Here is a 19,949-nt window from a genome sequence, read left to right on the forward strand (position 1 = left end):
GGGATTTGATCGAATTTGGGATATGATGCCATTGGGATTTGATGGCATTTGGGATTTGATCGAATTTGGGATTTGATGGCATTTGGCTGGATAGAATTTGGATTTGATGGCATTTGGGATTTCATGGCATTGGGATTTCATGGCATTGGGATTTGATTGAATTTGGCTTGATAGAATTTGGATTTGATGGCATTTGGGATTTCATGGCATTGGGATTTGATAGAATTTGGGATTTCATGGCATTGGGATTTGATGGCATTGGGATTTGATGGCATTTGGCTTGACAGCATTTGGATTTGATGTCATGGCATTGGGATTTCATGACATTGGGATTCGATCGAATTTGGGATTTGATGGCATTTGGGATTTGATGGCATTGGGATTTGATCGAATTTGGGATTTGATGATTTCCACCAATGGACAGCACACCCAAACCCAAGCACTGAGCACAACAACAGGCAGGGAATAGAAGAGCTCCAAGCCCAGCTCACCATCAGAGAGTCTCTTCTCAAGGTCACAAAGGTGCTCACGTTCATGTTGACGTCGTCCTTGCTGAGAGCCTTCAGATCCGCAGCAGGAGCCCCCCCTGCACCAAAGCAAGGAGAACATCAAAGCATGGCAGACCCCAAAGGACACAAAATGAGGATTTCTCCAGAACCCCTTAGGCTGGGGCTGATAACACGCTGGGGTCCAGCTGCAAAACAGGGGGATGCTCCTCCTTTTGTCATTGGGAGTTATTTTGTTGGGCATTAAAAATCTGTGGTGATGCCAGACAGTGGAAAGAAGGGGTGAGGAGAATTTGGAAAAATTCTTGGCTTAACAGAGCAAAAAAAAAAAAAAAAATCAGTTTTGTGACGTGGAAAAAGGCTTTGAGATAAATCCTGAGTTTGATTTTCCTTCTGATGGTCTGGAAACAGATTTGGGCAGCTTAAAGCAGGCACAGAATATTTTGTGCTATCTACAAGCTGGGAAGACAATCTTTTTAACGACTTGACTTTGAAAATTCCCAAATCTTTGATGGATTTTGATACCCACTGAGCCTGTGGCTCAGAGATCTCTTTCCCCACGACATCCTGGATTTTTACATACCCAGGTAAGGTAAAATCAGCTCATAGTAAGCAGGCAAATGGTGCTGGTCAGAGAAAGCTTCTTTGGCTTTCTGGTACAAGAGGTTCTTCGTCTCCTGGGAACAGGCTGAAGGATCCAGAGATACCAGTCTGCAGAACAATAAAGATTTAGAGAGAAAAAAGCTTTTATTATCTTCAACCTGTTCAATTTCTGCATATTCTGAGTGTTCTTCTGGGAGTCTCTGCACAGCACAGGTGATCCCCAATTCCCAGCTCTATGGAGAGAGAAGCTGAGAGGAAAAACAAGGGCCCAGTTTCCTGCTGAGAATCTGTCCTTCAAGTGATGATGGCTCTGATGGTGCCCAATAAATCTGTGTGTTTGCCAAGTGGTAATTAATTAATTAAATTTAATTTCGTTCAGTATTTCAGAGGAATTCAAACTGGAAATTCTTAAAAACCACGAGGATGTGGCACGTGATGGTTTAGTGGTGACCACGGTGCTGGGTGATGATCTGAGAGGCCTTTTCCAACCTTAAGGACTCAGTAATTCTATGAAATTCCATTTAATTAACTCTTCTGCAGATGAAAGCAGGCACAGAGTCAGATTTGCACCCTGCTGGGCTGAAATAAAGAGAGCTGGATTGGAAATCTGAGCCCTGCCTGGCAGGGTCTAAGGTTCTTCCTAAATTCCCCTTCCCTGAGAGCAGAAAAAAGGAAAAGGATGCGTGGTATTTGGAAAAATCCCTTCACCAAGGATTCTTCTCCTGGGAAGCTGAGAAGCCTCAGAGAAAAAGGCAAACAATAATTATCTGATTTGCTTCTCCTGTGTTTGGCTGCTTTGGAATGTGTTTGGGGATTGTTTCATTGGTTTCATGGGAATTGTTTTGACTCAATGTCCAATCAGGGCCAAGCTGTGTCAGAAAGAGTCACGAGTTTTCATTATTATCCTTTTAGCCTTCTGTCTGTATCCTTTCTGTATTCTTTGGTTTAGTTTAGTACTCTTTAATATGATATAGATCATATATAAAATATATATGATATAAATACTATATAAATATCCTATAATATATAATATATAAATAATATAAAATAATAAACCAGCCTGCTGAGAACATGGAGTCAGACCCATCATTCCTCCCTGCCACGGGGCACCCCCAAATACAACAAGGATGGGAAATGGCTTTTGGAAGAAGCCAAGGACACCCCAGCTTGGGACTCACCTGAGGCTGGGGGGGTCGATGGCCTTCAGCTGGGTGGCATTCAGCAGGCACACGTACTTGGTGCCAATGGCATCCAGGGCCGTGGCGTTCAGGGCATTGCCCAGCTCCAGGTAGCGCTGAATTGCTGCTGAGGCCTGCAAACACAATTAACTGGATGAACTCAATGGAATCAGAAGGCGTGGCTTCATCCCCGAAAGGAACTCTGTATTTTATAATTACAAAAGTAAAATGGAACCGTTTCAGATCTGTTCGTGCTGCTGTGAGTTTTGTGTTAGATATAGAAATATTTGGGGTTTTTGTGTAGAATAGTTATTTGTTATTGTACACCACTTTCATCTTATTTTATTATTTTTAATTTTTATATTATTTTTTTTTTATTTTTTATTTTTTATTGTATACCATTTTTATATGGTCTTAGAAGGTATTGTGTTTGAATTTAACTGGTTAGTAATCTAGTGAAACAGTTCATTGGTTGGTAAGGGTTATTGTTTATTAACAATATATGTCATATATTTATATGTGTGTTATACATTTGTATGTGTGCTATACATTTATATGTGTGTTACACATTTATACATGTTATACATTTATACGTGTGTTATACATTTATATATGTTATAAATTTATATATGTGTCTAAAAATATATGTTATATGTTTATAAAACATAATATAGATATGTCTATATATTTTAAATGGAGTTTTATGGGATAGACTTCTTGTTTTTATAGGTGTGAACTTTTTTTTACAAGAATACATTGTTGTGCTAAGTGATTTTTATTCTTACGATTTTTTTTAATGGGAATTTAACGGGTTAGCTTAGAACACAAAGCCTGATTTTCTAAGGCCTTTCTTTTATAAAGTTTATGTTATCGAGCCACCCATAATTATGGCACCAAAGATGCTTCAAGCCCTGTGGGAACCCAGGACACCCCTCTGGGTGCCCTGGATGGCCCCCTGGGAGCCGCTGGCAGGGGGCTCTGAGACCCTGGCAGCAGCCAAGGACACGTGTGGGGTTTGGATCTGAGCCCGTGGAGCAAATTGCCAACTCTGTGTGAAGAGTTACAAGCCACACAAGTTTAGGTGTTGTAGTAGAAGCAGTCACGCAGTGAAAGGAAGGATTTCTGGGTGCTGTACAGGGGCGTTTTAAGCCTTGTACGCAGGGGTCCAAGTTTTGTACACAGGGCTCAGGAGTTCTAAGATGGAGGGATTTGGGTGTGCCCTGTCCTCCTTCTTTCTCCTTCCCAGCCTCCATGTCTTTGGTGATGTTGGCACTCACAGATTGGTTTGGAGTAGAAAGTCACCATTCAATATAGATAGTAGGCATTGGGGAAAAAGCATAAACATGTATCACATAATGTGTGATATAAAAGATGGCAGCAGCCCCTGGGAGGGCAGTGTGCCTTTGTCTGAGCTGCTGAACGGGCCACAGCAGCTCAGGAGAGGAATCTTTAGATAACCAACAATAAACAACCTTGAGACAGGACAACAGAAGACTACTGAGTCTTTCTTTGAAGGCACGGGTTGGAGGAGAGACTTTTCCATCTTTTGGGGTCACCCCAATCCGGGGGTGAGACCCAACAACTGGCGTCCCTGGGTGGGCTGGAGACCCGACACAGCCCCTCAGAGAACCCCAAAGCAGCCCCAAAGGCAGCAGAGCAGAGCGAGGCCCTACCAGGGAGTCCGAGGGCTGGGGCTCAGCTTTCAGGAAGGCGGCCAGCGTGTCAGCTGAGCTCATCCTCCAGCGGGAAACCTCCTCCGGGCTGAGCAGGGGCAGGAGAGGGCCCAGGCTGGAGAGCACATTCTCGGGATAACCATCGGGATACCTCTGTGGAGACAGCGGGACACGGGCTCAGAGCGGGGCTGGGGGCGCTGGGCTCAGCCGGGGGGAAAGCTGGAATTATTGTAGGGCTGTTTTCAGCTCTCTGGTTGGGACTGCAGGGAGGATGGAGCCGCGTTCCTCTCAGAGGTGCACTGTGAAAGGCTGAGGGCCAACAGGACGGGAAAACCCCGATTAGATATAGAAATGAGAGAGAAGAAATAAAAATTTTCCCAGTCAAGGTGGCAAACCAGGGGAGAGGAACTGAGACAGTGGAGTCACATCCTTGGAGATCCTAAATCCACCAGGACAAGGCCCTGAACAATCCCATCAGTGGAAATTTGAGACATACCCTTGGAGATCCTAAATCCACCAGGACAAGGCCCTGAGAGATCCCATCAGTGGAGATTTGAGCCATATCCTTGGAGATCCTAAATCCACCAGGACAAGGCCCTGAACAATCCCATCAGTGGAGATTTGAGCCACATCCTTGGAGATCCTAAATCCACCAGGACGAGGCCCTGAACAATCCCATCAGTGGAGATTTGAGCCATATCCTTGGAGATCCTAAATCCACCAGGACAAGGCCCTGAGAGATCCCATCAGTGGAAACTGGACATTTTTGGGCTGGAATTACCTCGGCCAGGTATTCCTTCAGCACAGCCAGCTGGGGGATGCTGAAGGGGTAGTTGAGGATCTGGGACAAGTGATTTTGCAGGGAGAGTTGATTTTCCAGGGACATGTTCTGGAGGCAGGCACGCAGGACCTCCGGGGGGTTGTAGTCGGTAGGCATCAGGTCATCATCCAGAACTGTCTCTGTTATCTCCAGCCCAGCTGGGCAACCTGCTGAAGCCATGGCAAACACAGGGTTAAATTAAATCCTTCCACTCCAAGCTTTGGATCCCAGAATCATTTTGGTTGGAAAAACCTCCAAGGTTGATCTGTGCCCGATCCCCATTTTGTCACCAGCACCAAATTCCTTGGACAACTCCAGGGATGGGGACTCCAAACCTCCCTGGAAGGCCTGAGGAGCTCCAGGGTGACCCCATGTCCCATTGGGAATGTCAGGGTGACCCCTGGTCCCATTGGGAATGTCAGGGTGACCCCTGGTCCCATGTGGAATGGCAGGGTGACCCCTGCTCCCAGGGGGAAGGGTCAGGGTGACCCCGGGTCCCACTGGGAATGGTCAGGGTTCCAGAGGGAGGCTCAGGGTGACCCCAGGTCCCATTGGGAATGTCAGGGTGACCCCTGCTCCCAGGGGGAAGGGTCAGGGTGACCCCTGCTCCCATTGGGAATGTCAGGGTGACCCCTGGTCCCAGAGGGAAGGGTCAGGGTGACCCCTGGTCCCATTGGAAATGTCAGGGTGACCCCTGCTCCCAGGGGGAAGGGTCAGGGTGACCCCTGGTCCCAGGGGGAATGGTCAGGGTTCCAGAGGGAGGCTCAGGGGGACCCCTGGTCCCATTGGGAATGTCAGGGTGAGCCCTGGTCCCAGGGGGAAGGGTCAGGGTGACCCCAGGTCCCATTGGAAATGTCAGGGTGACCCCTGCTCCCAGGGGGAAGGGTCAGGGTGACCCCTGGTCCCATTGGGAATGTCAGGGTGACCCCTGGTCCCATTGGGAATGTCAGGGTGACCCCTGCTCCCAGGGGGAAGGGTCAGGGTGACCCCTGGTCCCATTGGAAATGTCAGGGTGACCCCTGCTCCCAGGGGGAAGGGTCAGGGTGACCCCTGCTCCCATTGGGAATGTCAGGGTGACCCCTGCTCCCAGGGGGAAGGCTCAGGGTGACCCCTGGTCCCATTGGAAATGTCAGGGTGACCCCTGCTCCCAGGGGGAAGGGTCAGGGTGACCCCTGGTCCCAGGGGGAAGGATCAGGGTTCCAGAGGGAGGCTCAGGGGGACCCCTGGTCCCATTGGGAATGTCAGGGTGACCCCGGGTCCCAGAGGGAATGGTCAGGGTGACCCCTGGTCCCATTGGGAAGGGTCAGGGTGACCCCTGCTCCCAGGGGGAAGGCTCAGGGTGACCCCTGGTCCCAGAGGGAAGGCTCAGGGTGACCCCTGGTCCCATTGGGAAGGGTCAGGGTCAGGGCAGCTCCGTACCGTCCGCTCGCTTGTGCCGGCGGGGCAGCAGCTCCCCGACGATGGTGGCCAGCTCCTCCCTGGACAGGGAGGAATCCCAGGCAAAGTTCCTCAGCCAGGTGGTCAAAGCTTTCTGCAAGGAAAAGGGATCGTCAGGGGGATTTGGGAATGCTGGATGTGCCTCCAGCACAGCCCCTGCTCCTCACACGCCGGGCTCCTGGCCTGGGGATCCTGAACCAAAAGCGATTCCTTAAAAGTTTGCACTGTCCCTTTGGCCCAGCCCGTCAGTGACTGGAGCTCCTCACAAAGCACTGGGAGTTATTCCTGCTCTCCCCAAGGGACAGGAAAGGGCTGGCAGTGACCTGGACTTGCAGTTCCAGCCTGTCAGCTCTGATGCCTTCAGCCTGAGCTTTCCCGTTTCCCAGCTCCTGGGCTGCCCTGGGACATAGCTCTGCACTCCGTGTCCAGTGCCAGCAGCTCTCCTCACAGCTCAGGCACACAGAACAATCCTTTTCCAGCCCCACAACCAAGGACACCGCCGAGCTCCAGCCCCAAAAAGTGCAAACAGCAGGGGATTGAGGAGAGCAGCCTGGGAGGGTGGGACTGCAGAACCTGAGCTGGAGCTGGACACTGAACCCCAACATGGAAATGGACCAAAGCTGATCCAAGGGTGGAAACTCCTGACCCATTGTCCATCTCGGGTGCAGCCCTGGCCAGGCCCTTGTGCTGCCCAAGGTGCATCCTTTGAGGCCTTTTAATAAATCCCTGCTTGATTCCTTTAGCTCTGCCCAGCCTGCTCCAGGCCCCAGCTCCACCAGCCCTCCCTTCCCACCCCCCCATCCCTCTGGCACCCGCTGCTTCAAGAGGAAGAGCTGCTGGGATCAGGCTGGCTGAACCCCCCAGCAGCCCCCAGCCCCATCCCCAGCCCAGCAGGGCTCCCCCCAAAGCCCCCAGGGCAGGGCAGAGCCCACCTTGGGGATCTGCTGCAGGATGCTGGGGTCCAGCACGGGGATCAGCCCGCTCAGCTCGCTCAGGGTGAAGGCTGACCACGCTGCAGGGGGCCTGCAGACAGAAATGTGCTGTGAATAAGTAAAACCTTACAAAAGAAAGGTCTTATAAATGTAATTTAAACCTTACTATTCTGACTAAGCTGTTACATTCCCATAGGAAAAGAATTACGAAAATAAAAATCAATTTACATAACAATATATTATTGTAAGGAAGCAGTTTGCACCTATAAAATAAGAAGTCTATATCATAAAAATCCATAAAGAAAAAATAGAAACTGTCTAGAATGAGAGAAGTTTAATAAACATACACACTAACCATCACCAACCAATCATCTGAGTTTCAATAACTTACTAACCTGTTAAATTCAAACACAGTACCTTCTAATATCATGAAAAATGAGCTATATACAATAAAAATTCAGCTATCCTACACAAAACCAAGTGTCTCATCCACCTCATTTCTAGCTCTAATGCAAGCTACAATGAAGATGAGCAGGTATCAGCTCTCAAGGAAGAACAAAACTGAAAAAACCACCTTCAAATCCCCCAGGATTACATCCTGTTAACATGTGACGTTAAGAAAACATAAATTTAAACCCTAAAACACCTCAACCACTTCCTGTTGCACAAAATGTCATCGCAGCAGAGCACAAGTTGTCAAGGACATAAATCAGGGCAGCTGGGTGGGAAAATGGCCTTGAACAAACACATTCCTTTCTTAAGGCTCTTTCTGGAACCCAAAGAACTTCTGCTGCTCGCCATGGCCCAACTCAGTGCCAAGATCTTGGGGCAACTGACCCAGGAAGGAAAATATTTTGCTTCCCTGTGCGTCAGAACAGGGATTTATCAACCACCTCCCACTGGACAGGCAGAATGTCCCCTGGAGTCTGTGCCTGGCAAACAGCTTGACCTCTCCTGTGGTCACCAGGCCAGGCAGAGAAGTTTGATTAATGAAAAATTAATTTTTCAGACTGGAGGAAAAGCTTTTATAATGAGCAAGAGGGAGACAGAAGTGACCGCCTTTTTTCAGGAGCATTTCACCCAGGTCTTTCAGCTGAAATCATTTCAACCAAACAACACAAAAGACCCAGTGTAAAGCTCAAAATGAAGAAGGTTTTTGGGTTTTTGATCAAGCTGCTCGGCTGGAGTTCACTCAGGCCTTAACAGGACCATGGGTTTGATCAAGAGGAGAGTCCAGGAGAAAAACCCATACCCAAAGGTGGTGTTGCCACTGCTGAGGACGTCCCTGATGGCCTCTTCTTGCTCAGGCAGGAAGGATCCACACTGGCTCAAACCCTTCAGCAACGTGCCCCCAGAACTCCTGATGTACTCCCCAGCCAGGTCACACACCAGCCAGCCCAGCACCTCAGCGTTCTCCCTGTTTATTTGTGTGCCAGGAATTCTCTGCAATAAAGGCAGGGCCATTAACTGGGATGGGATCCCTGGACTCTAATCCCTGCAGGATCCCCAGCCCTGCAGGATTCCCATCCCTGCAGGACCCCAATTCCTGCTGGATCCCCATCCCTGCAGGACCCAAATCAAGCCCTGCAGGACCCCAATTCCTGCAGGATTCCAATTCCTGCAGGACCCCAGTCAAGCCCTGCACGATCCCCAGCCCTGCTGGACCCCCATCCCTGCAGGACCCCCTTCCCTGCAGGACCCCAGTCAAGCCCTGCAGGACCCAAATTCCTGCAGGACCCCCATCCCTGCAGGACCCCCTTCCCTGCAGGACCCCAGTCAAGCCCTGCAGGACCCCAATTCCTGCTGGATCCCCAATTCCTGCTGGATCCCCGTCCCTGCAGGATCCCAGTCAAGCCCTTCAGGATCCCCAGCCCTGCAGGATCCCCAATTCCTGCAGGACCCCAATTCCTGCAGGACCCCAGTCAAGCCCTGCAGGACCCCAATTCTACAAGAATCCCAATTCCTGCAGGACCCCAATCAATCCTTGCAGGATCCAAATCCAGGCCTGCAGGATCCCCAATCCCTGAAGGACCCCAATCAAGTCTTGCAGGATCCCCAATTCCTGCAGGACCCCAATCCCTGCAGGACCCCCATCCCTGCAGGATCCCAATCCCTGCAGGACCCCAATCAAGCCCTGCAGGACCCCCATCAAGCCCTCTCCTCATACCAGACACTCCAGAGCCTCCAGGAGCAGCTGCTGCCTCTGAGGGGCCTCTCTGGGCAGAACATCCTTGTTTGCCTTCCCAACGTTGATGAAGAACTGGCTGCAGTTCCCTGCATAGTCCGAGGGGCTGGAAAGACAAACTCTGTGAATTTCAGGGAATGAGGTCAAGCTCAGCACACCCCGAGTCTGATAAAACCTCTTCCACACCTGCACACTGAACTCCAGGAGCTGCTCTTCCCCAGTTTTCTTCTATGCCATTAAATCCTTTCAAAATTCTTTGAGTTTAAAAAATGGTTCTTTAAAAATCAGTTTTCACTTGAAGGAATGTGTTGGGTGAGACACAGCTGAGAACTGTTCAAGGTTTGGGGACAGAGCCACAGCAGGGAGGTACTGGAACAGGGGAATTCACTTTGTTCCCTGTTTCCTTTGGTGTTGGAAGGGAAAAGCACATTCAGAGCCTGGGAATGCTAAACCTGGCCTCGGCCACTGCCTGGGATGGGGCAGCCTCAGCCTCCTCACCCTCACAAGGAAGGATGGATTCCAGTATCTCATACAAATCTACCCTCCTGCAGCTTTCTGCAAGCCCATTTTTATTCCCTGGGAAGAGGCCTAAACAGCTCTGAAACAGAAATCGAATTAGTCAGCTTGGTTATAGATTAATTTTTCTTTTCCCCATGTTGCTCTGAGGCACCGTGGTGGAAAGCACAGCAGAGTCACCTCAAAAACAGCAGCAGCTCTCGGGGATAACTGTCCCAGTCCTTGGGGACCCCGTGCAGCGTCACCATCTTCAGCAAGCAGCTCAGCTGGAGGGACAGCAGGGATTGCACCGAGGAGAGAAACCACCACGGGACGCCAGGAAAAGATAAAATAATGTAAAGATTTTATACGAGAGAGAGAGAGAGGGAGAAAGAAAGGAAAAGGAAGGAAGGAAGGAAAAGGAAGGAAGGAAGAGAAAGAGAGGGAAAGAAAGAAAGAAAGAAAGAAAGGAAAGGAAGAAAGGAAGAAAGGAAGAAAGGAAGAAAGGAAGAAAGGAAGAAAGGAAGAAAGGAAGAAAGGAAGAAAGGAAGAAAGGAAGAAAGAAAGAAAGAAAGAAAGAAAGAAAGAAAGAAAGAAAGAAAGAAAGAAAGAAAGAAAGAAAGAAAGAAGAGAAGGAGACAGAAGGGAAAAAAAAAAGATGGAAATCAGAGGGTTTGAACTTCTCCTCTCTTCAGGGAAACTCAGAGCTGTGGGAGGGACACCCAGGACATTTGTTCACAGGAAGGGACCCACAGGGACCACCCTGACACCCCAACAACCCCCCCTGTCCCTGGGTCACCCTCTGGGGAGAACCTGTCCCTAAAAGCCATCCTAACCCCCCTGGCACATCCCTGCTCAGCCCCTGAGCCCCAGGGGTTGCTCTGGCTGAACAATTTCCTTCAGTCCCTGCAGGACAAGCCCAAACCCTCGGGAATGTGGGAATTACCTGGTCCTGGCCCAGCCTGACCTTCTTCTTCCTCATGACTCTGGCCAGCTCCTGGAACCTCTCTGCCCCCACAGCGCTGGCAGCCGCACAGGTGAAGCCCTGGAGCACAGACTGGGAGAGCCTGGGATTCCCAGCAGGAAAACCAGAAGGGAAAAGCCTTCAGGAAGGGGCATTCAGAGCAGGACTCTGCTGGCCCCACTGCTTTTCCCAGATACAAATCTCTGTTTTCACAGTTTTCATCTCAAATACGTCAAGAAGACACAGCAGCCCCTCTAAATGAATCCCTGGAATTGCCTCTGGAAGGTTTGGGAATGCATTCCCTGCTTGGAAATGCCTTGCAGAGGCAATCTGGAGCAAGACTGCAGCGCAGCCTGAGCCAGCAGCATCATTTTAGGAAGGAAGGGTGGCCCCTGGGTGTGTCTGATGGTGAGCCCTGGTAAATCTCAGGTCTGTGTTTGGGCTCCCATTCCATTTCCCGGCCGTTTCCATGGATTCCAGGGGCTGGATGCGGATGCACCACGGGAAAAGTGGGAATTGGCAGGAAAACAAACAGAAGGTGGAAGGAGAGGAGGAAAATCTTTACCTGCTGAAGTCAGGCTCTGCCTTCAGCACGTCACTGAAGAACATGGCAGCCTGGGGAGCAGAGGCAGAGGTTTTCCAGGGAAAAGGGCTCAGTTTCCAGGGGGATTTGTGGAATCCGTGGCCCCACAGAGGGCAGGGCTGCCAGGGAGGGGAAGGAGGAGCCCACCCCTCCTTACCTGCTCTCTGGTCCAGGGTTTGTTGTTGAGATCCTGCACGTTTGGCTTCTCTTCCCCAAAAACCAGCAGGGATTTTGGGATGGAGCTGGCCAGAGCACTGGGAATGAGCCTAACCAGCTCAGAGGGGTGGCCAACCCTGGAGGAAACCTTGAAAAAAACCCAACAAGAACAAACCATGGTGACTCTCAGCCAGCTTCAGCCCAAACCACGGCAGGATCAGACCCAGAGAATTGTTTAGGTTGGGAAAGACCTCCAGGATCAAACCCAACCTTGAATTATTCTGCTCCATTTACATTCTTTCCCTGGGAACATCCACTGGGAAGCAGCTCCTGGGAGCACCCCATAAACAAACCCCTCCTGGCCTTGTCCCCAAGAGGCTGGGCAGGCCAAGGGCAGTGACACAGAGGCAGTGGCAGGATTTGAATGGCCTGTCCTGCTGCCACCCTGCCTGGCTGTGACCAACCCCCCAGGGAATGCTGGCTGGGGGCAGCTGGGGCACACCTGGCCCCAGGTAAGCTGTGCCCCCACTCCTGCCCCTGTGGGAGGCCCGAGGGGACAAAACAAGGTCACCTTTTCCACCAGGGTCCTTTTCAGAGCAGAGGGCAGAGTGTCCACGTGCTGGGCAAAGCCTGGCAGCTGGATGGCCTCCAGGACAACTTCTGGGGACAAGCTCTGCAGCGTGCTGCTGTTGAGGCCACCCACCAAAGTGCCCAGCTCTGCCAGGCTCTGTCCATCCAGGATCTGCAAGGGAACCCCAGAAAAATCAGCTTGGAAAAGACCTTTGAGAGCCTCGAGTCGCTGCTGTGCCCAACCCCACCTGGTGCCCAGCCCCAAGCTCTGAGTGCTCATGGCTTCAGCTGGAGCTTTTATATTTTCCACAGTCTGGGTTGCATTGGTTTCTAACTCTGAACTTCATATGAAGTGTCAGCAAGCTCTCCTCACAGCTCAGTCACACAAAACAATCCTTTTTTTGTCAGATTAAGTTGTTTTCTGACTGAGAAATAGAGATACTGGGAGGTGTTTTAAAAACCCTTCCTGTCATTATGATATTTTCTGAAAAATCCTTTTGCCAGGATTTTCTTCTCCTGAGAAGCTGAGGAGCCTCAGGAAAGAAATGTAACCAAGAACTCTCTGCTGTGTGGAATGCAACACGTGCATCTGGGATTGGCCCATGGGAGGTGTTTCTAATTAATAACCAATCAAGGATGCAGCTCTGTCAGACTCTCTGAGAGTCACAGCCTTTGTCATTCATTCCTTTCTATTCCTGCCCAGCCTTTGATGAATCCTTTCTCTCTGTTCTTTTAGTATAGCTTCAACACAGCATTTTAATAGAATATACATCATAATAGAATAAACCAGCCTTCTGAAACATGGACCCCAGATTCTCATCTCCTCCCTCGTCCCGGGGCCCCGGTGAATCCCACCCCTCGCTGGAGGAGCCCCTGGGGGCTGGGGGCCCTGCAGTACCTGCCAGCCCGAGCGGAGCAGCTTGGCCAGCACAGCCCCGGCCTGCTCTGCCCTCCAGCCCCGCACGCTGCCCAGGGCGGGCAGAGCCGCCCGCAGGTGCTGCCCGGGGATGCTGCGCTGGATGCTGGACACCGAGAGCCCCAGGGCAGCCCGGCCCAGGGCTCCCAGCACGGCCGGGGAGAAATCCTGCAGGCGGCTCAGCAGCGAGGAAGCCACCTGCGGCACGGACAGAGCAGAGTCAGAGCAGCAACGCGGGATCCCACAGCCTCAGACCCCGGGTTTCTGCCTCGGGTCTGCCCCTGGATGTGCGGGAGAGGCTTCACAGTGGAATTCTGTCAGCCAGAGAGAAGTTTGGTACGTTTGTTCACCCCTGAAGGAATTTTCTGCCAAGGTTGTTGACAGAGAAACCAGGAAAGACAGAAGGAGAAGTAAGGGAAACCAGGAAAGAAGGAAAGATAAATAAGGGAAACCAAGAAAGAAAGAAGGAGAAATAAGAGAAACAGAGAAAGAAAAAGGAGAAATAAGGGAAACCAGGAAAGAAAGAAGGAGAAGTAAGGGAAACCAGGAAAGAAGGAAAGATAAATAAGGGAAACCGAGAAAGAAAGAAGGAGAAATAAGAGAAACCGAGAAAGACAGAAGAACAAATAAGGGAAACTAAGAAAGGAAGAAGGAGAAATAAGGGAAACCGAGAAAGGAAGAAGGAGAAATAAAGGAAAGGAAGAAGGAGAAATAAGGGAAACTGAGAAAGAAAAAGGATAAATAAGGGAAACCGAGAAAGAAAGAGAAATAAGAAAAACCAAGAAACAAAAAGGGATAAATAAGAGAAACCTGCGACTGCCTGTTCCAATGAGCACAGTTCTTTCCTGACCAAAGTGTAAACTTGGGAGCTTTGTAAGAATGTATAACAAGCACGCATGCTGGAATAAAACCAGTTTGAAACCTCCTGGGGTGGAGTGTGCTGCTCTGGATTGTCTCAATCATGATGTGGCTGCACCGTTCCCACCCCTGAGCCCCGTGAGGTGATGAAAGCCCAGCCAGGCACCACAACAAAGACACAGGGTGACCCAGAGGAGGGTGACAGGAGGGGACACAGAGCCGGGCCCACCCCCGGCAGGTTTTGCTCAGCTGAGGGGACTGCCAGGTGCTCACCTGCAGCTCCTGCGGTGCCAGGGGGGCTCCGGGCATCCCCCTGCTCCAGGGGCAGCTCCTGCCCAGCCTCTGGGCCACACCCAAAGCCTCCTCCCCGCTCAGGTTTCCCACTGCCGCGGGGCTCAGGTAACAAATCAGCCTGTCCGGGAGGCTGGGGAGGAAAGGAGAGGCTGGCTCAGAGAGGGGCTCCGGCAGAGCTGGCCTCTTCTGCAGAGGATGCTCTTCTCCAGGCACCTGCCCCCATCAGCTCAGCTCTGCTGGTGCCAAAGCTGCAGCTCAGGGAGCTGGAAAAGCCTGGGAGCACTGCAGGGAAATCTGCTCCCAGGAAAAGAGCTGGGCAGCTGGCCCTCCTCGAGAGCAGGGGCAGCGGGGTGATCTGAAAATGGAACCTTTGAAGAGAAAAAGAATGGAAACTTGAAAGAAAAAAATGAATAGAACCCTTAAAGAGAAAAGCCTTTAAAGAGAAAATTGATAGAACCCTTAAAGAGCAAATTGATAGAACCCTTAAAGAGCAAATTGATAGAACCTTTAAAGAGGAAATTGATGGAACCTTTAAAGAGCAAATTGATAGAACCCTTCAAGAGGAAATTGATAGAACCCTTAAAGAGCAAATTGATAGAACCTTTAAAGAGGAAATTGATGGAACCCTTAAAGAGGAAATTGATAGAACCCTTAAAGAGCAAATTGATAGAACCCTTAAAGAGGAAATTGATAGAACCCTTAAAGAGGAAATTGATAGAACCCTTAAAGAGCAAATTGATAGAACCCTTAAAGAGGAAATTGATAGAACCCTTAAAGAGGAAATTGATGGAACCTTTACAGAGGAAATTGATGGAACCCTTAAAGAGGAAATTGAAGGAACCTTTAAAGAGGAAATTGATGGAACCCTTAAAGAGGAAATGAATCAACAGTGCCACGCTGAGATGCCAGGACATCAGAGCCCCTCAGATGCATACCTGGACAGTGGCAAGGCAGGAGCAGAGGTCAGGAGCTGGGTGTAGTACAGGGCAGTCTCCCTGAGCAAGGTGAGGTTCCCAACCATCTCCATATTCACCGGGTCCCTGGCGAATTTTTGAAGCTGAAGGTGAAAGAAATAAAAAGGGAAAATGGTTCAGGTGGATCCTTCAAGCCTGACAGTGACACAGGACAGTCTGAACCAACCTCAGGCGTTTTTCACCGGGGTTTAAAGTTGTGCTGAGGTTTATTTTGTTTGGTTTTCAAGTAAACACTGGGACCTTGATCGAATTCGGGGCTGCTCCTCTCACTGACTCCTGCAGAATTCCCTTTGTGAAACCAACCTGTGTGCAAATCCCTCTCATCCCATGATGGGGGCAAAGAACTGCAGTGACAGCTCAGCTCAGACTAACCAGAGAATATTCCTGCTGGCAGGAATCCCCGGGCCAGGTTGGGCAGGGATTGGAGCACCCTGGTCTTGCATTTTCTGGGACCCCCGTTGTTGGAAGGAATGATGAACGTGACCCCATGTTCTCAGCAGGCTAATTTATTGTTTTATGATTTTATTATGTTATATTAAAGAATACTGAACTAAACTGTACTAAAGAATACAGAAATTCGTTGGAAGGAATGATGAACGTGACCCCATGTTCTCAGCAGGCTAATTTATTGTTTTATGATTTTATTATGTTATATTAAAGAATACTAAACTATACTAAAGAATACAGAAAGGATAAACAGAGGGCTAAAAGGATCATAATGAAAATTTGTGACTCTTTCCAGAGTCACGAGTGATTGGCCAATAAATCAAAACAATTCCCATGAAACCAATGAAACAATCCCCAAACACATTCCAGAGCAGCCAAACACAGGAGAAGAAATCAGATAATTATTGTTCCCCTTTTTCTCTGAGGCTTCCCAGCTTCCCAGGAGAAGAATCCTGGGTGAAGGGATTTTTCAGGCAATGTGAATGTGACACCCTGGGACAGTGGGTGAGGCTGGAATGGGATGGGTGACCCTGGAATCCTCCCAACCCCACCATCCCGGGGCTCTGGCTTTGCTCAGGGCAGGACTGTGACCCCCCCCCAGGGTCCCCACTTACTGTGGCTTCATCCCCAAAAAGCTGCAGGTCCTCCACGGTGGCGTGCTCCAGAAAGGATCCCAGGAAATTCCGGAACCAGGCCGTGGAATTGAGGCCGGGAACGGCCTGGCTGTGGCAGCCCTGGCTGGGTCCTGCAGGCAGACAGAAATCAGGAACACCGACCCCATGGAGCCACAGCTCAGCAGTGTGGGATGTGCAGGGGTCCCAGGACGAGGGAAGAGACGAGAATCTTGATTTTATTTATTAGGAGGTTGATTTATCATGTTATGATATATATTATATTAAAATGCTATATTAAAACTACACTAGAAGAACAGAGAGAAGGATTCAGCAGAAGGCTGGGCAGGAATAGAAAGGAATGAATGACAAAGGCTGTGACTCTCAGAGGGTCTGACAGAGCTGCATCCTTGATTGGTTATTAATTAGAAACACCTCACGGACCAATCAAGGGATCACATGTTGCATGCCACAGCAGCAGGGAGTTCTTGGTTACATTTCTTTCCTGAGGCTCCTCAGCTTCTCAGGAGAAGAAAATCCTGGCAAAAGGATTTTTCAGAAAAATGTCGTGGTGACACAGGAGCCACTGGGAACTGGGATTCCTGAGGGTGGAGAAGGCTGCAGCCCAGCAGAAAGCTCCCAGCTCGCACCCCAGATCCAGAGCTCACACCCAGATCCAGAGCTCACACCCCAATCCAGAGCTCACACCCCAAATCCAGCGCTCACACCCCAAATTCAGCGCTCACACCCCAAATTCCCGCGGGACAGGGCAGGAAGAATCCCAGCCCTGCAGATATCCTGTGCCCAGCCTCCTTCTTGCTCCCTGCACCTGCAGCAGAAGGTTTCTGCAGGACGCTCATGGCAGCTCCTGCCTGGGTCCCTTTCTGAGCACAACCAAACCCCGCACAGGCAGCAAATTGATAAAATGTACAAAAATCCCGGGTTAATGAAGCCTCCAGGCAGGGAAGCCATTCCCAAATCCACCAGTTACTGACATTCCCAGCCCGTTTCCTTTGGGGAGTCACAAACCCCCTGTGCCAGAGCCAGGGAAACCAGGGGCTTTACCAGGCTGGCTGAGGAAATTCTTGATCCCAGAGTAGATATTCCTCTGCTCCTGCACAGACAGCTGGGAATAGATCCCATCCAGGGCAGCCACCCTGCAAAGGGAAAAAAACGCCTCAAATATTGCTGGGGCAGGGCTGGGCTCTCCCAAAGACACGGATATTCCCAATCCCATCCTTTTCTGTGGGATTAGGCCCTTTTGTGACCCAGAGATGGGGGAACTGAGAGGTGTTTTAAAAGCTTTTATTCCATTCTCAGCCCCATGGGAAGGGTGAGATAATACAGGTGTTGTAATTCACACCATCACAGTCAGAATTGTAATTCTGTGTTGTAATTTCCTACCTGTAAAAAAGCCAGTGTGTTCTGACTTCCTAATTCCAACACACTGTAAGCGTTTTTTGTCCATCCATAATATTTCTAAATCAACATTTCTTATCTCAAAGTTGATATATAAACACACACTATGCAAACCTTTAACTAAACTTTAAAGATTTTCTACAAAACCATTTCCCAAAGTGATTTTTCCCCCCCCAGAGGAGCCCCCAGGGCGTGGCTCTGGTGGCACAGAGGGGACAGTCTGCGGTGGTTGCTGGGGTCCCAGGACGAGGGAAGAGAGGAGGAATCTGACTCCCTGTTTCTCAGAAGGCTGATTTATATTATATTAGATATTATATTTTATATATTATATTATATTTTATATTTTATATATTATATTTTATAATATATTTTATATTTAATATATTGTAATTTATATTATATTTTATATATTATATTCTATAATATATAATATATATTATATATTTTATATTTTATATTTTATATATTGTATTATATATTATCTCTTATATATTTTATATTTTATATTTTTCTATTATATTTTATGCATTATATTATATTATGTATTATATTACATTACATTACATATATTATATATTATATTATATATTATCCATTATATATTATATTATATTATATTATATTATATTATATTATATATTATCTATTATGTATTATATATCATCTATTATCTATCATATTATTTATTATCTATTACATTATCTATTATATATTTTATTATATTATATAATTTTATATTTTATATTATATTTTTATATTCTATTTTATATTATACATTATATAATATACTATATTATGTACTATATTATGTATTATATTATATTATATTATATTATATTATATTATGTTATGTTATGTTATATTATATTATATTATATTATATTATATTATATTTATTATATTATATTATATTATATTTATTATATTATATTATATTATATTATATTATATTATATTATATTTATCATATTATATTATATTATATTATATTATATTTATCATATTATATTTATCATATTATATTATATTATATTATATTATATTTATCATATTATATTTATCATATTATATTATATTATATTATATTATATTATATTATATTATATTATATTATATTATATATATTATATTATATTATATTATATTATATTATATTATATATATTATATATATTATATTATATTATATTATATTATATTATATTTGCCAAACTAAAACTATACTAAAGACTAGAAGAAAGGAACCCATCAGAAGGCTGGGCAAGAATGAAAAATGAAAACCTGTGCGTGCTCAGCGCCCGGGCAGGGCTGCCTGCGCTTGCTCATGAAGGAAAACCACGGGCCACGCCGCGTAAACCCTTCTCCCAGTCACCAGTGCCACCCCAAACCGCGCGGGGCGGAGAAGCCGAAGCTTCCCGGCAGAAGCAGCAATCTCCCGGCGAAGGGATTCTCCAGGGATTTTGGGGGCCAGCGCTCCGCACTCACAGCAGCCGGAGGCGCGGGCAGGACGCGGCGCTGGGGCGCAGGCAGCCGGGCAGCCGGGCATGCCTCTCCATGCCGGGCACCCGCAGCATCCTCTGCCACAGCCCGTCGAGGAAAAGCAGGCTCCGCTCCGGGGAAAGGGGCTCCTGGGAGAGCTGGGGGCAAGGAGAGGAAGGCCTGAATGCCAGGGAATTCCACCCGGCGCGGGCACAGAGCCCAGCGGATCTGGGCGCTGAACGGAATTAGCTGGTTTGAATGGGGCTCTTTGCCAAAATAAGGCAAAAATAAATAATCGGGGGATTTGGAATCGAGCCTTTTCCTGAGCAAAAATCCCCTGGGTTCGAGGGGATTGCGTTTGAGGGAAGGCTCACCTGCTGGCTGAACACGGCCAGGGAGGCCAGAAGCTTCCTGGCATCGTATTTGGAAAAGAACAGGATGGAATATTCTGGATCCACAGCTGTGGTGGGTTTAGAGGCCAGGCAGGAATACAAGGAGGCGAGGAAATCATCCGGAAGGTCCTGGAGCCAAGCTGCCTGGAAAAGAGGAGGGAAACACAAATAAAGATCATATTTATAGGGGAAATCACCCTCAGGGGGCTCATCCACACCTGGGCATTTGGGAAAGGATTCCTCCCTTGAGGGGGTAAAACACTGGCACAGGTTTAACAGCTTTATCCAAAAAAAACCGATCCCAAAATTGCCAAAACTTTGCCCAAATTTCGGAAAAATTTCACCTAAGTAGAAACTTCCACGGGGACCTCTTTAATTCCCAAACATTTCTTCAGGGAAGTGGTTTACAAACAGTAGAGGACAAAAACAAGACCAAGGAAAGAAACAAACACCAAAAA

The 19,949-nt window shown here is 48.2% G+C and overlaps 1 protein-coding gene across 1 annotated transcript in view; it reads right to left on the reverse strand.

Annotated features, from left to right (window-relative positions):
* Window positions 1-19,949, reverse strand: part of LOC119707219 (mesothelin-like) — a 28,397-nt gene that overhangs the window by 2,238 nt on the left and 6,210 nt on the right. Inside the window, exons 6-26 of the mRNA XM_038151835.1 lie at window positions 19,474-19,635; window positions 19,106-19,257; window positions 17,268-17,359; window positions 16,206-16,336; window positions 15,106-15,227; window positions 14,150-14,300; window positions 13,001-13,216; window positions 12,104-12,274; window positions 11,534-11,680; window positions 11,359-11,408; window positions 10,776-10,896; window positions 10,031-10,116; window positions 9,317-9,440; window positions 8,402-8,592; window positions 7,150-7,240; window positions 6,200-6,311; window positions 4,742-4,950; window positions 3,961-4,113; window positions 2,288-2,421; window positions 1,090-1,217; window positions 492-586 (exon numbers count right to left, since the gene is read on the reverse strand). Coding sequence (XP_038007763.1) covers window positions 492-586; window positions 1,090-1,217; window positions 2,288-2,421; window positions 3,961-4,113; window positions 4,742-4,950; window positions 6,200-6,311; window positions 7,150-7,240; window positions 8,402-8,592; window positions 9,317-9,440; window positions 10,031-10,116; window positions 10,776-10,896; window positions 11,359-11,408; window positions 11,534-11,680; window positions 12,104-12,274; window positions 13,001-13,216; window positions 14,150-14,300; window positions 15,106-15,227; window positions 16,206-16,336; window positions 17,268-17,359; window positions 19,106-19,257; window positions 19,474-19,635 — 2,838 coding nt within the window. The remainder of the gene's footprint in view (window positions 1-491; window positions 587-1,089; window positions 1,218-2,287; window positions 2,422-3,960; window positions 4,114-4,741; window positions 4,951-6,199; window positions 6,312-7,149; window positions 7,241-8,401; window positions 8,593-9,316; window positions 9,441-10,030; window positions 10,117-10,775; window positions 10,897-11,358; window positions 11,409-11,533; window positions 11,681-12,103; window positions 12,275-13,000; window positions 13,217-14,149; window positions 14,301-15,105; window positions 15,228-16,205; window positions 16,337-17,267; window positions 17,360-19,105; window positions 19,258-19,473; window positions 19,636-19,949) is intronic.

Source organism: Motacilla alba, chromosome 14, assembly GCF_015832195.1.
Source record: "Motacilla alba alba isolate MOTALB_02 chromosome 14, Motacilla_alba_V1.0_pri, whole genome shotgun sequence".
NCBI lineage: Eukaryota > Metazoa > Chordata > Aves > Passeriformes > Motacillidae > Motacilla > Motacilla alba.